Raw genomic sequence first — 16,400 nt, 5'->3', positions numbered from 1 at the left:
GAAGTACCATTCAGGTCTTGGAAGTCAGCATGCAGGAAACACCACCTGCCACAGAGAGAGAGAGAGCTAAGACCTAACCCCTCAAAGCCTATAGTTCTGGGAAAGTCCCTAAACGTACTAACCCTGCTTTTTGGCTTCTGTAGCTCAGCATCTGTCCTTCCTAATGGACGGTATCAACAGAGGATATGATTTGTGCTTAAAAATCCACCCTAAGGAAGGCTCAGGCCTGCACCAGGGCCCCAAACTCACGATGTAGTCTCTGGCTATCTAATAAAGAAGACTTCCTACTGGCTTGATGCCATGTTCAGGTGGTCTGCTCTGGTGAAGACCTCACCCCAGGCCCTCGGGTGTGATGCGCTCCCTAACACATTACACTACACCTTTTGTCCTACGTGGCGCCTGGGAACTATCTGTGACAGGCACAGCTCATCCATGTCAACCCCAAGTTTCAGAAAAGGCTCCTAGTGATAAACTCTGTGTTACCAGCTTCCAGGCATCCTGTCAAGCCTGTGACCTGTCACTCATGCCAGCTCCGAACATGTCATTCATAGCGTCAAAGCAAACAAGGACAACCATACTGAGGCTAAACATTTGGTCCAATCTTGTTGAAGCTCCCGCCGCTTCTGCTGCTGCTGCTGCTGCTGCTGCTGCTGCTGCTGCTGCTGCAGGCCAAGCCCATGCCTCTCAGCACACCAGCAGAACAGAGGTCCCAGCATCACTGCAGGGCTTGCTAGAGATAGACTCTATGGCTACATATGAACAAGTGAAGCAGACTGCACATGTGTTCAGGTGTATGTGCACAGGTGTGCCTCTGGGTGTGGAGGCCAGAGGCCTACATCAAGTCTCTGCCGCAGTCCCTCCACAGTAGTTTTTGAAAGAGTATCTTTCACTCGCTTGGAATTTACTAATTTTGCTAGACTGGCTAGCCAGCAAGGATCCTCCTGTCCCTGTGTCCCCAGCTCACACAATTTTAGGATTTTTTTTACGTGGGAATCAAACTCAGGGCCTCATGCTTGGACAGCACACACTTTACCCACAGAGCCACCTCCCCAGCCCAGATCTGCATTTCACCACGATCCCTGGGTGGCCATTGGTTTATTAAGAACCGGAAAGCTCCTTCGGCACTCCTCTTATACTGTGTTCTTTCTTAATAACACCATAAACCCCAAATACAGGAAAGCAGGAGGAAATCATGGGCCTATAGAAGGACCACAAATTCAACTTTGCATCTGGTGGGGCTTGTGTGTTGAAAAATGAATCCTGAGCCTTCCGGTGACTTTAAGGCTCATATTTTATTGTAAATAAATAGTTTTGAGGCTGCTGGGGGATGCTTTGTAAATTACTTTTCTCAGATAGTAAACATCATATTTCTACCCTGAAGGGGTTAACTGACAGCCAAGTCCTGCTCCACAAGCTCACAAGAACAAAGGAGGACAACCTGTGTCCCTGGGGGAGTTGGGAACATGATACAGCACCCTGTGACTTGAGGCCTTTTTCCTTGTAATTTTCTTTCCTGGTTGGGAACCTGAGTTTCAACTGCATAGAAATTGCTGAGTCCACAGGGGCCTGGATAAGTGCTCAGCAAAGCCTCCCTGAGCAGCTGCCAGGCTGGGGTCTGCATGTGGCTGCTCTCCACACGCCAGATGTCACCACCGGAAACCAAATCATTGTGTTTTACAGAGGGTCCCCTAATCCTGTTGGGACAGTGGACAGCACCTCACACCCATTTTAGCAAACTCTAAAGATGACGCCAGAGTTAGCTGTGTCCTACATGTACCTCCACAACTTGTCAAGGTGGGAAATGTACTAACTTCTCAGATCCCAACAGAGTCAGCCAACAAATGCTTATCAAGGCCAAAGCCTTTCCAGGAGCTTTGCACTAAACACAAGCTTAGACTACATCCCATTTCAGATACCATAAAAGATGGTGTCACTTCTCTCGATCGACGGGGCGGTGAACATATATTTTTCCACTCCGGTGATCTTCTATAGAGAATAAACCGATCTCTGGAAATTCATCCACACCAGGTCCTCTGATTAAATACATCAGTGACACGTTATTTGACATATTATTGAACAGCTAGAAGGAGGAAAACAGAAAAAAAAAAACAAAGGGTCCTGTGAATAAACCACGGTGATCTTCAAAAGGCAAGGCAGAGAAGCAAGGCATCTTTCAGGAACAGAAATTGGCAAGCCGCCACACTCCCAAGAGGTTACTGAGGAGGCAGCAGAGCCATGGAAACAAAGGCTTTGGGGCAGAGGGCTGCAGAGCTGGCTCAGTGGCTAAGAGCACTCACTGTTCTGCCCTCTTACAAGACTACAGTTTGGTTCCCAGCACCCACTGTGGGAAGCTCACCACCACCTGTAACCCAAGTTCTGGGGAGATTCTATTTCTCTGGCTTCCATGGACATCTGCATTGATATGTACACACAATTAAAAATACGTCCTTTCAAACAATAAAATAAAGATATGGGTTGCAGCTTGCACTGGAACAGAGCAACTGGAGACAGCCCAGATGTTCGTGGGATTAGAAAGAACCATACACTGGGATGCCCACCCTTCCCATGGCCTCGGATACTCTGCTGCCCTCAAGAGAGTAGAGGGTGTGCCCTGCCAGGAACAGCTGGCAGCCACACTCTTAAATGAGAACAGAGAGTCACAGGATGGCCTGTGCACTGCCATCTTGGTCTTTTAATTCACGTTCCTAAACCTGTGCTGAAGTGCCTGGAAGGACACGTACACATTTGCAAATGTGGGCTTTCTCTTGAAGAATGAGAAAGAGAAAGGCCACACAACTTCTTAGAAAGTGATGCTATAATCAGCTATTGCCTGACCCTTCTTAATCTTTTGAAAATAAATTACTGTGCCGGGCATGGTGGCGCATACCTTTAACCCCAGCACTTGGGAGGCAGAGGCAGGTGGATCGCTGTGAGTTTGAAGCCAGCCTGGTCTACAAAGTGAGTCTAGGACAACCAAGGCTACACAAAGAAACCTTGTCTTGAAAAACCAAAAAAGAAAAAAAAAAAAAAAAAAAAAAGAAAGAAAGAAAGAAAAGAAATTACTAATCATCATCATCTGTGTGTGTGTATGTGAGAGTATGTATGTGAGTGTGTGTGTGAGAGTGTGAGTATATGTGTATGAATGTATGTGTGTGTGTGTGAATGTGTGTGAATGTGTATAAGGTGTGTGTGTGTATGTGAGAATATGTATGTGAGTGTGTGTGTGAAAGTGTGAGTATATGTGTACAAATGTATGTGAGTGGTGTATGTGTGTGAATGTGTGTGTGTGTGTGTGTGTGAGAGAGAGAGAGAGAGAGAGAGAGAGAGCGCATGTGCCAGTGGAGGTCAGAGGACAATTAAGAGTTAAATCTCTCTTTCCTCCACGTGGGTCCTGAGAATCAAACTCAGGTCTTCAGGTTTGGCGGCAAACACTTTTATCCACTGAGCCATCTAGCCTTGCCCACAAGTGATAGAATTTTACTGGTGTGCATCACCATGCCCTGCAGCAAAGCAGGTATTTTAATAATCTCTACCTACACTCAAGAATGAAATTTTTTAAAATGCTGCCTGCATAGTGCCAGTGAAGCAGACCTGCATGTTAGAGTCATTCTCCTTTCAGTTACAGGGACAAGTCACAGCCCAAAGGTGCGGGCCCAGGTGGAGGACACATGGTCTCTGGAAATCTGGCATCCAGTCCCAGCCTGGGCCCTACCTACTCTTCCACTGTCAGGCCTTAAGTCAGGCAGGCACACAGCAGGGAAGATGTCAAAGGCCCTTTTAAATGAGTGGTGTGACTCTGGCTTCTTTCCTTAAAGAGATAATCAACACATGGCAGCAGGAATTCTTTCAAGAGCCACCCCTCGCTCCAGAAGGGACAGGCTATCCACAGAGGTCAGAATATGTCCTTACCTCCCCAACCAGTTTGGGAAAGGGCCCTGGGTCTTCCTCCTCCAGCTCCAGGGTGGTGAGAACCCATCTTCTCTTGGATCGCTGTAGAGACTGGTGGCTCTGTCCCTATCGGGCACAGGATGACAATGTCAGTGAGAATGGCAGTGAGTCTAGCAGCCTGGATCTGTGACATCTGAGCTTTATAGCTGGGCAGCGAGCTGACTCAGCATGTTCTGTCTTTTATACCCAGAGCTACCATCTGGGCCTGGGCATTACAAGTGTCTGGCCTCTTAACAGCTGCTGTCATTCCTAAGAGTGACGCACAGGCTGCCCATTGATTTCACAAGGTTAGAAAGATAGCTTTAGGAGTTTGCAGATATGGCATTAAAGACCATTGTCTACCAGGTATGAATGTGTGGCTACAACAAAAAAGCAAATCGCCTAATAAAGACAAAAGTATAACTTTTATTGGTCTCACAGTCTCCCTGAAATCATTGGTAAGAAAGTCTCCATTTGCTGCCAACAGGCTTTTACTGTTAATGGTTAGTAATACATCTTTTAACAAACATGTATATATACAGACACAAGCCTCTAAATTGAAGTACTCCATCCTGGAAGGAAGCTCATTAAACTCAGGGAATACACAACTCACAGGTCTCAGGAAATCCTTGAAATTTACAGGACACACAAGACCCCCCTTCCTCATTTCAAAGTTATATATGCAGTAAGAAGGGCTAAAAGGGGGAGACTCTTCAATTCCTTGAGCTGCCTGTATATTGTGTAGTGCTCTGACTTTAATGAGTCATAACCCATGTTGGGTGGGCTTTTAATGACTGGGCTATCTTTGAGTCATCCTGTCCCTGTAAGTACTCCTAAGCCATACCCTAAGTAGTAACTCCAATAAATTCATTGGTTCACCCAGTTGGACTTTGGTGGTATAATTAATTATTTTGAGCTGTCTGATATTGACTCCTTATTTGGGATGAGTAGACATTGGTTCTTGTTACTCCAGGAATAGTGTCACATAACATAAATTACACACACACACACACACACACACACACACACACACACACACACACACTGGGGAATCCAGTCCTCAAAAAAAAAAAAAAAAAAAAAAACAACCAAGACCATCTTAATAAGAAGAGTTTTGGATGCCCGAAGATACCCTCAACAAGATCATCCCTGTTGGTGTTCCTTCACGGAAGATGGTATTCCTTCACAGAAGAAGGGATGAAGAATCTTGAGAGCCTCACCTGAGATTCCATCCCCTCTTTCCTATTCCCACCACACATAATCCTGCTTCAGATGAACACAGTCTTTGAGGGAGAGATGGTATTTAGAACAGCGGTTCTCTCAACCTGTGGGTTTTAACCTCTTTGGCAAACCTCTGACTCTAAAATTATTTACGTTATGATTCATGACAGTATCAAAATTACAGTTATGAAGTAGCAACAAAAATAATTTCATGGTTGGGGGTCAGCACCTTTAATAAAAGGCTGGAGCATCACGACGGCCACTGATTTGGAGAGTAGAACTGGGGCAACTCCATCCACGGTGCTATGAAGTCATTATCCATGTTGGAGTTGGAGGGCTTCTCAGTGAGATGCAGACATCTGTGGACTGTCTCCTTGTCAGTGAGCCCAGTAAGCTAACTAGTCCACCAAGTTCCACTTGGGTGGGACCATTTCTTCGTTCTATCACCAATGCTCTTAGGCACTGCCACATCTCCCCCCAAGAAGTTAAGAGAACTCAGACAGACAGTCTTAGATTTAGACTGTGGCCTCAGATATTTGCCAGGCAAGGAGATCTGCATGGAATGCGACCCAATGGTTTGTTTCTCATTGACTCCATCCCACAGCTACCATCGGCTTATATGTCAAGATGGATTCTGCCCATATTAATTTTTGTCATATTCACTTTTATCTGCAATGAAATTAAGCCTTTTTGAATGACTTGCTTATAAAGTGAATGGATAGAAATAAAAAAACACTAAGGGTTCTCAGGCAGCATGAGAGGGCAGGTAAAGTTCACAGTGATGGGTGTCAGACTGCCACCCTGAAACCTGAAGGGACCAGACCTGGTGCATTTTAATCTAATGAACAAGAATGTGTCATGGCCAAGCCTGTAGGCTTGCACAGTTGTCTGACTTCTGATCTTCCCAAGTTACTTATGATCGGCTTAGACATGAAAGCATCACTAGGGCTGGCTCACTGACGGCACTCAGGGTTCTCGCTGCAACTCCACGCTCTGCAAAGCGAAGATGAACAAAGCACTGAAAAACTCACTGCGACCAGTCATGGGCAAAGGGACAGACTCTGGCCTCTTTCATTAGAACTGACTCCCACACTTACAAAAGCACCTGTGTGATGAAGACAATCATCAGCTTCTTCTTGGAAGCTGTTAGTGACTCTGACCTTAAAAGCAAAAGTGACACTAATAAGTTAGTGTCAGCCGGGCATGGTGGCACACACCGGTAATCCCAGCACTCAGGAGACAGAGGCAGGTGGATCTCTCTGAGTTGGAGGCCAGCCTGGTCTACAAAGTGAGTCCAGGACAGCCAAGGCTACTCAGAGAAACCCTGTCTCTGAAAAAAAGAAAGAAAAAATAGTGTCATTAATCAATATCCTTATCAGGATCCTATAGCAACTGCCAGAAGTAGCACAAATAACCAGAAAGAACCTCTGCATTTAGATTTGTTTCATGGGATTCCTTTCTATCGCCTCTTCTAGTCCTTTATTTTCAGTAATTGGTAAAATAATAGAACTCATTTCTATAAAATAATAGAATTTTCATTTCCCTGAGAATTCCTCGTGTGTGATTTATATTCCAATAGCCTTGCCCCCTCTCAAAAAATAATCTATATACAAGACTGTGGAAACACAAAAAGACAAGTCCTGCAACGAAGCCCAACACCAACAGTAACTAGAGTGTGCGTATTTAAAAGAAAAAAGTGAAGGCAGAGAAAGCGTGCATATTGGAATATATGATAAAGCAAGTGGGACAATTAACAATTGATCAGTTCTCATAAGAGGTATTTTGATGGGCCAGTGAGATGGCTGAGAGTGTAAAGGTGCTTGCTGCACAGGCCATGGTATTTATCACAGAAATAGAAACCTTATACACACACACACACACACACACACACACACACACACTCACAAATATACAAGAGGCACCAAGGCTTGTGGGTATAGAAAGCACAACCTGGCTGAAGAGGCCAGAGGAGAGGACACCTCCATGGAGCTGATGGCCCATCCCACAGGGAACAGCAGTACTGCAGCTTTAGCAAGTTGTCACTCATGCTGGGGTGGGGCTGCCCAAGAGTCACCCATGCTCCTGTGGAGAATCTGTCATCCACATTGTTCCTGTAAGGGACTCCAACAAGCTCACGGGTTCATTGCTCTTGCCTTGGCTGGACTTATTTGTGTGTGTGTGTGGCTACCCTCTTTGTCCAAGAGGGCATCTGTGGGCATCCGTGGCAAAGGTAGGACAGTAAGGAAAGCTCATGCAAGTATATTCAGATTTCATATTGTAGGTAAGGGTGGGGCATGGTCAAGTTTTGGTGTAGTCTCAAAAGAGAAAACCCAGAATTCCCTGTTTAAAGTTCTCAGATCTTCCCAAATACAAACACGTAGGAGGCCAAACTCCACACATCCTTCAGCTGAACAGCATCCACAACCAATTAAACAGAGAGGAAAGCCCAGCTGCCTACTGCTAAAGCAGACATTCAAATGATCTGACCAAGTACAAACAGCACTGTTCTCTCATTAGGTAGAATCTGAAAAATACCGTTATTCTGAGTAAAGTTTCATGCTTGTGTGTGATGGGGTCACTGTTTTCTTTAGCGAGGTAAACATGGTCAATATTTGTCAGTTTTCATTTGTGATGTGTTATCAGTAACTATAACTCACACAGTCAGAGTCTCTAGGAGTTGAATCTGAACCAGGAGTGTCATGGTCAGTGGAGGCGGATTCCACCAGGTCACCTAGAAGCACATGTGGGCGCTATCTTAATCCAGGATCACATGGTGACACAGTGAGCTTTGAGCTTTCACAGGAAATGAAGGCACATTCTACACCTGTCCACATGCTACTCACGGAGGTGACTGGCATTATTGGGTTGCGTTGTTTACATGAAAGAAAACAATGGCATCTGTTGCCTGACACAGACTGTATTTCTATTTTATCTATCTGCCTATAGGAAAAGAGTCGTGTGTGTGTGTGTGTGTGTGTGTGTGTGTGTGTGTGTGTGCGAGTCTGTGCCTTCATGGCTATGCGTGTGAACTCCAGCCCTTGGGTGTGCTCACACATCACCTCGGTAGTATGTGTACTATGCCTCTAGGCCCCAAAGAAAAAGTTTTCTAAGTCTCTGAATTCCCAAACCTTAAACCAGTACATTCAGACACTGAGTGTTAATCAATATTGGGAGAGTTAAACATAGGGCCTAGGAGCTGGAGAGGTGGCTCAGCAGTGGTGAGCACACTGACTGCTCTTCCAGAGGACTTGGGTTCAAGTCCCAGCAACCACAAATTGTCTGTAACTCCAGTTCCACGGGATCCAACACCTTCTACTGACCTCCACCAGCACCAGGCACCTGTGGCACACAGACATCCAGGCAAAACACCCGTACACATAAAATAAAAATAATTTTTAAAAACTTTCAAAGAAAATTCTTGCAATTAATGCAGAAATTAATTTTGTTTCTGTGCCAGGTTTTAGGGCAAGGGCGGTGTGAAGTCTCTGTCCTGTCACTCGAGCCCCTCAGGCTGAGATGGAGTCTTCCAGTGCCTGGCCTGCTCTCCAGCTCCGTAAATTTCATTCTGTCCTAACAACCCAAAGGTGCTCAGCCACAGGCAGGGAGCAGCCAATTGGATCTTCAAGGAGAGTTTAAGCAGGGAAGGTGCTTTGCTGGAGAGGCAGCTGAAGTCAGCAGGGCACTCCTGCCAGCTTTCCCTTCTCTTTGTGAAGCCTCAGAGTGGCTCATCTGCATGATGCAGGCAGACCTGCCATTGTTCCCTGAGGCTGAGGGACTCTGTAAGAGCGCCTGGTACACCTCCACCCCAGACAATTGAGGCAGGTCCTCCAGAAAGGACACCGATTGCAGCAATTTGCATAATTTCTGCAGTGCTGGTAGGACTGTCCCCAGGCTGGCTTCCCCTGCTGCAGCCTACCTCAAGCTGTTCTGTCAGAGTGGCCAGCCAGCAAGCTCCTCCTCCTGCACCCTACAAGCCTAGGCATGCAACAGTCTACATAGACTCAAGCCCCTGGAGTCACACTCGCACAGGCACATGCACTCACATACAAACACACACACACACACACACACACACACACACACACACACACACACTGCAAAAAAAAATGTGCTTCAAACAAGAAGGGGCACGTATTTGCCTTTTCCTGTGAAAGTCTCCAGGCGACCTCCATTTCCTCTTACATCTTAACAGTCACCTTGGATTCAACTTACCCAGAGTTGACCCTTTGAGCTCATTTTCTCACAAAGCACCGCTTCTTCAGGACTCCCTAACTCAACAAAACTCTGAGCTGAGCAAGCTGCCCCCCTTGCTCAGCTCCATAGCTAGGCTACCTTCATTCCCTGGCCCCTGGGGTGGGGGTGGGGGCCTTCTAGCCCTCTTCCTCCACCTCCAGGACTGAGAATCCCATATTTCCATGACAGACACTGGAGCATCCTCTGGAGTGATCACTGCTGGGAACTGGAGGACATCCCTAAACACGTTTGCAGAAGTCCTGACCCCAGCACCTACCTGTGAAGGTCATCTTGAAATAAGATGCCTTTGGACCACACCAAGCTACAAGGAATGACAGGAAGTGGAAGCAGAAACCCAGGAAGAAGGCTGTCAATGGCCTGGGTAGAGAATGGAGTGATGTAGCTGCAGGCCTGGTTAAGAACAGCTGGAGAAGACAGGAAGAGGCTCTGAAGGATTCCACCTGAGGGACTGTGGCCTCCTGATGACAGGATTGCAGGCCTCTGTAATGGTGACTACTCTCTCTCCATTCAAGACACCCAGCTTGTAGCACATGGCTTTTCCAACCCACTCTCTGTCTTAAACCATTTGAAAATAGGATTCTCCATAGATGGTAGCAGAAAGTCCCACCAGGAAGCCACTGCTGTTAGGACAGGGTCTGGCTGCCCTCCCCCAGGTGGCCTGTCTAAGGGTCATCTCTGACTGCCCTGTCATCCACTTTTGCAATTCTCCAACTCTCAGATTCCCAGTGAAGTCCTAAGGGCTTCAGAGGCCAAGGAAGAACTGCTAGCAATGTTTCATTGGTGGTCGTGGTGTGTGCGTGCACACATGCGTGCAAGCGCACATTCATGTAGGTTCACATGTTTGTCTCTGTGCACGCCAGAGTGCAACATCAGTTGTCTTTTTCAGCCACCCTCTCTACCTCATGGGTCTGAACCTCCTCAACCATTAGGTGATGCTGGCGGCCAGCAGGCCCCATGGATCGTCTTTGTCTTCTCACATGGGTCCCTCCACACCTGACTATTTATTTAGGGACTAAGGATATGAGCTCAGGTCCTTAACTGACAGGGCCATCGCTCTAACCTCATGGTGTTTAACCTTTCTTCCAAATTTCATACCTAGTACCAAGCACAACGCAGCAGGCTTTGCTCCTAGTCCGGTTTCGTTCTCTGAAAGCTTCTCTCATCTCTGGCCTTGGACTTCCACCCACCCAGTCCAACTGGAGGTTTCTTGGCCTCTTGGGACAAGAAATGACCAACCAGGTGGTCAGCTTGCCACTGGGTGTCTCTGCATGTAGAGCAAGGCCACACAAGTCTACAGAACATCTGCCTGGCTTCATGTCAGAGCTGTGGAACTGTTAGTAACTCTTAGCCGCTGGAGAGGAGCATAGCCCTGGTAAAGTGGGAATTTACCCAATTTACCTCCCAGTAGAAGGCCACACATCCAAGAATATTTGGGCAACAAAATTTCACCCTGATTTTTTTTTTTTTTTTTTTTTTTGAGTACATAAATCTGGGTGGTTAAAGAAGATGAAGTAGGTCTAGGAAGAACCGGGGTTGGGGAAATATAATCAAAACGCATATGAAGTTCTTAAAGAGCTTTAAAAAAACAGAGCTAGGGTATGGGGGGTTTCAGAGAGAAACTAGTACACACAACACTTCCCCAGAAGAATGCCACAGGTTGTAGGGATTAGGTGTGTGTCTGTGTGTGTCTCTCTCTCTCTCTCTCTCTCTCTCTGTGTGTGTGTGTGTGTGTGTGTGTGTGTGTGTGTGTGTGTGTGTAGGGGGTGGTTGTCATTGTAGAGATTAGCTGTGTGGGGATGGGGGTGAGAGGTTATGCCTGTGAAAGACACTTGCAAACAGATTTTGGAAGACCCTTGAAGGCATGGGCGGGTTGTTTCTTCCAGCCAGTTTAGTGAATGACCCTGCACCTGAGGAAGGTGGAGTTACAGTTCATCAACCAGAGAAAGGCCCTGCATTGACTTTGCTAAAAAAAACTCCCAGTTCCTCAGAAGCCCCTGCCCCACCCCCAAGTTCTCATAGATTCCTAGAGTCAGCAAGCTCCTTTAGCCAAACACTGAGGTGCAACCCACAGGAGGATTCCCCACTTCCCCGGACCTTCCTCACTTCCCTTGGAGGTGAATTAACCACTCAGGCACTGTGCTAACACACCAAGGGAGGGAATGTTGCTGTCTCCTTGAGAGACTAGTTGGGGGTGGGTTCAAGCATGAGGGAAGATAGGATTTGATTTGCAATATACTCAAATCCAGGCTAATGTAGGTTAATAAAACAGGGCTCTAAGAGACACTATAGATGAGATGGATGCAGTAATTAAAAGCTAACTCGACACAGCAAAATGCAACTCCAAGCATCTGATACTGAGGGAACCCTCCCCCAGGGACCCAACACCCCAGTTTACTTAACTAGCCCAACTCCATGACAGGCTTCAGGTTTTCACTCTAATTAACTAGGCCAAGTTTCTAAACAATTCCTAGAAGAAGGAAAAAAAAAATGGGCAGCTATCAGCTTATAGGACAAAATGAACAGATACCATGTTTTTATTACTCCATGGCCTTGGTAAAGAACACAACTGGCCTCATCCAGTTATATGAAAGGCCAACTCCTGAGTAAGAGCCAAAACCTCAGTGACTCCAAAAGTCCCCAGTAACCAAACAGCCAATCCTGAATCCCCTCATACACTCTGACTCTCTGCTGTCCAACTAGTTAAAGTTTGTCACAGATCCCTCCAACTGTCTGTAAATTGAGCCTGCGTGCTCATTTCGGGGTCGCCCTCTAGAGGAGAGAGGTGATCCCAGCATGCTGGAATAAAAACACTCCTTGCTTTTGCATACTGCCTTGGGGTCTTTCTTCAGCAGATCACCTGGACCCTAACAATACTAGGCAAGGTAGCCATGTTAAAAAATGGGGCTCAGTTAGAATGTGAGTAAGCCATGATGGAACCCCTATTGTGTTTGCTGCTGCATTCAGTGCCCATCCAAGAATCTGGTCTAACTAGTGACTCCCCCAACCCCCACCCCCACCTCGCCCTTTATCCGTGACTCGGGAAGTAGACAAGAAGACTGAAGACACCACTGGCCAAGACTGATTATCACCAAGTAGGGGCCATCCATGGAGTCCCCTCCCTCACTATCATGCCCACCAAGTCATCGAAGCATACTTTTTTAGCTTTATTGGCAAGTAAAGAAAACACAATAACAAGGGTTTTGTTGTAAGCCCTGACTGGTCATCTGTGCTGCTGGAAGGATCAACCTAGACCTCTGGGACTTGGGTTTTCTAAACCCCATGGATGAAACAGATCTGAGGTGAGATGAAAGTTAACTTATTCCAGACCCCACTCTTAAAATGGGGTCCTTGGTTGGTGATGTAAGCAACTGGGTTCAGACTCCAGAGTGCTTACTCCAACCACTTATTGCTGCCTCACTTTGTGTGTCTGTGTGTGGTGTCTGTAGACAAGAAATCACACATAGGCTTGTGAGGTGGGAGGAAGAGACTGCAGGAGGGGAGCCAGGGAAGGGATGAAGAAGAAATAAGTACATATGAAAATCCATAATGAAACCAATCACTTCCTATGCTAACTTAGAACATTAATTTTTAAAGAGGAAAGACACAATTATCTCTTTCCACTAAAAGAGAGCAGATCCACCAGGTCACACGCAACACCCACATGCAACACCCACTGCCACTGGAACACAGGAGACACTGGCTGCCACTGGGAACACAGGACACTGGCTGCCCACTGAAACACAGGAGACACTGGCTGCCCACTGGAACACAGGACACTGGCTGCCCACTGGAACACAGGACACTGGCTGCCCACTGAAACACAGGACACTGGCTGCCCACTAGAACACAGGACACTGCCCACTGGAACACAGGACACTGGCTGCCCACTGGAACACGGGACACTGGCTGCTCACTGAAACACAGGGCACTGGCTGCCCACTGGAAAACAGGACACTGGCTGCCCACTGGAATACAGGACACTGGCTGCCCACTGGGACACAGGACACTGTCTGCCCACTGAAACACAGGACACTGGCTGCCCACTGGAACACAGGAGATACTGGCTGCCCACTGGAACACAGGAGATACTGGCTGCCACTGGAACACAGGACACTGGCTGCCCACTGGAACACAGGACACTGGCTGCTCATGGGAACACAGGACACTGTCTGTCCACTGGAACACAGGACACTGGCTGCCCACTGGAACACAGGACACTGGCTGTCACTGGAACACAGGATGCTGGCTGCCCACTGGAACACAGGACACTCACTGCCCACTGGAACACAGGACACTGGCTGCTCACTGGAACACAGGACACTGACTGCCCACTGGGACACAGGACACTGGAGGTTCCTCTTTTTCTAATCCTGTTTACAGTGGGGTCATTTAGTACCTGCCTGGTTTGCCCCAGTTGTCATTAATACAAACTGCTGAGATTTCCTTGGCCCCTTTAAAGTGGGTGCAGAGGTACTGTTGGGAACAACATTTATATCAACACAATCTAACTTGAAACTGTGTATGTGTCATAAATTGGTATTAAGTTCCTCAGTTGATCCCCATTTCCTCATAAGATGTGAATCTCAACCCCACCTTTATCCAAATCCTGGAGCCCTGTGGCAGTATTACTTTAAAATGGCCAGCTCCCTGCCTCAGCAGAATGCCTATTTCTCTCCAGGCTGATACTCAGGTGCCCAAGTTCCTTTAGCCTAGAAAGGGAGAAGCCCACCTGTGTGACACAGTTCCCAGCATCCATCCAGCTCACCTGCAGGAGTGATGGCAGGAGCAGCAGCAGCAGCAGCAGCCAGGTGCAGGCTCTGGTGTCCATGCCTGGGTGGGCACCCAACAATCCTTGGAGCCTGGTGGCCTCACCAGGAGCCAGGCACCTGCTCTCCAGTCAGTGACATCTCTTCTAATTACTCTCTTGGGTACTTAGGGCCCAATACTTCACCTCCTGATCCTCTATTCTCGGCCTTGCTGTCATTTGTGAGAGCGGGTGGGCTGATACGATCTCATCTGTGGCCAACAGAGTCCCAGGGAAGCGGGTGCTCAGATACCAAACACCACAACTATGTGTGTACACAGAAAACTGGCCGGGCATCCAGCCACGGGGATTATAGCTCAGCCAGAAGAAAGAAAGCCAGTGCCTATGGGAAAATTGGGTTTTGTTTTCCTGTTTCTTGGTTGGTTTTTAGTTTCTAAATATTAGTACAATAATCCCTCTATAGTAGGACAATTAGTGGTTCTTATAATCACTCGAAACTGGAAAAACAACCCCAAGAAATTATACAGAGAGCTATTACATACAGAGGGGGAAGGGAAAGAGGACAGAAGAGAGGACATGGGGTGGCTCAACCAATGTGTTTTTCCAGTCCCCCCTTTCTGTTTTCTGATTGGACACCTGCTTGGACACTCAGTGGACACCGAACACAGCAATAGACACAATAGGGGAGCATCCTGTCTTGGGGTGCCCAGACTCTAGTGGAACCCTCTTGGGGTGCCCACGCTCTAGTGGAATGCCCACGATTTCATCTTCGAAGATGTGTGAGGAAGAAAGAAATGCAGGAGGCTTAGGAAGTGACTCCTCTGCAGAACAGCCATGCCCAAGGCAAGGCCCTCGGTTCCTTCTGCCCTAGCGCAAAAAAGTAAACTACTTGCTACAACTTTCTCGTGCATGATACAAAATCCATGTTCTAAGTATATCTGGGCTCTGGGGTATAAAAGTATTCTATCCAAACCTCTTATGAGCATTGATGGAGTTAAAGCGTGGGCAGAGAAGGTACTCCCCGCCCCCCAGCCACAGTCTCTAGGGAACCAGGGCCTTCTGCCTGAGATCCTGGGAAAGGGACACATTGGGACTCTATGACATCAATGGTCAAGGTTGCAATTTTTGAAGCAAAATCTGACAATTTTAATTAATGTATGATTTATTATCCTTATCTTGCCTAAGGTAATGACCAGTTTTCAGCAAGCAAAAATGGGCACAGTCCTTGTCATCTTTCCAAGAGCTCACAGAACGAGAGCTGAAGCTGCCTGTGTGTGCTGAACTGCTATCAGTCTATCTCCTCTGACCCTCCTGCCACTGAAAGCATAGACAGGGCGGCAGGCTGCTGGGCGGTCCTGTGCATGGAGAAAGAAGCAAGTAACAATGACAGTCAGGGGTTGGTCCGTGTTCCCTTCAGAGCAAGTGGAGTGCTGTGCAGTGCAGCCTGTGAGACCTCGGAGCAGAGCCACCTGTTCAGTGTTCACAAGTCTCATGAGCTAAGCCTAGGCAAGTGCAGTGCAGGACCCCATGTGAGAATGAGGTCAGTGTGACCATACTCTAGGAAGGACCTTGAAGAGGCTAGGAGATGGCTCTGGCTTGCTCTTGTTCTAAGTTGGAGGTGGGGCTGGGGGGGGGGTGTGAGGAATGGTGTTTTAATATATTATGAGAGACCAAATGTTCAATGCCCTCAAACGTTTATGTATAACTGCAGCAAATGGCACCTGGGCATTAGACAGCCCATCTCCCTTAGGCTGTGGCCATCTCAGGCTCCAGAGCGCCTGCTGCATCCTAATGTGATCAAAGGAGTACGCTTTCTAAACACTTGGGTCTAAACACTGAGGTCCACCTCAGAGCCAGTGACAACCACCAGTGCTCCTTACTGGGCTTGGGAGCACAGCGATAGCTTTGCAGCCGCATGGTGGCCACTCTCAGCTCCCAGCTGACAACCAAAACAGAGGTTCCTCTGGGAGGATGAAGACGAAGGTGAGAGCCACTGTTGGCCCCCTCAACTCAACATGCTCACCCCAAGTGCACTAGGGAGCCCAATTCTCCTCAGACGTTCAACGCTTCATTTAATGACATAGAACATTGTTTCCCAGGAAGAAGGGTTTTGTCTCAAACATTTCGTGCGCACCCATTTCTGAGAGCGTCAGGACACTCACTGAGTTTTCTCTTCAGGGCTTTTGAATAAGGTGTCTTGACCTCAGTCACTTGTGGTCTTTTTGGGAGGAGA

At 47.5% G+C, this 16,400-nt stretch overlaps 1 protein-coding gene across 1 annotated transcript in view; it reads right to left on the bottom strand.

Annotated features, from left to right (window-relative positions):
* The window catches only part of Cdh26 (cadherin 26), a 46,506-nt gene extending 32,114 nt beyond the window's left edge, over positions 1 to 14,392 (bottom strand). Inside the window, 4 exon segments of the mRNA XM_051144975.1 lie at positions 1,917 to 1,940; positions 1,943 to 2,080; positions 3,910 to 4,014; positions 14,168 to 14,392. Of these exon segments, the coding sequence (XP_051000932.1) occupies positions 1,917 to 1,940; positions 1,943 to 2,080; positions 3,910 to 4,014; positions 14,168 to 14,230 (330 nt within the window). The 5' untranslated portion in view covers positions 14,231 to 14,392.
* Between the last annotated feature and the right edge of the window lie 2,008 nt (positions 14,393 to 16,400).

This window comes from Acomys russatus, chromosome 4 (genome assembly GCF_903995435.1).
Source record: "Acomys russatus chromosome 4, mAcoRus1.1, whole genome shotgun sequence".
In the NCBI taxonomy this organism is placed as follows: Eukaryota; Metazoa; Chordata; class Mammalia; order Rodentia; family Muridae; genus Acomys; species Acomys russatus.
This window is presented reverse-complemented; position numbering and strand designations above follow the sequence as displayed.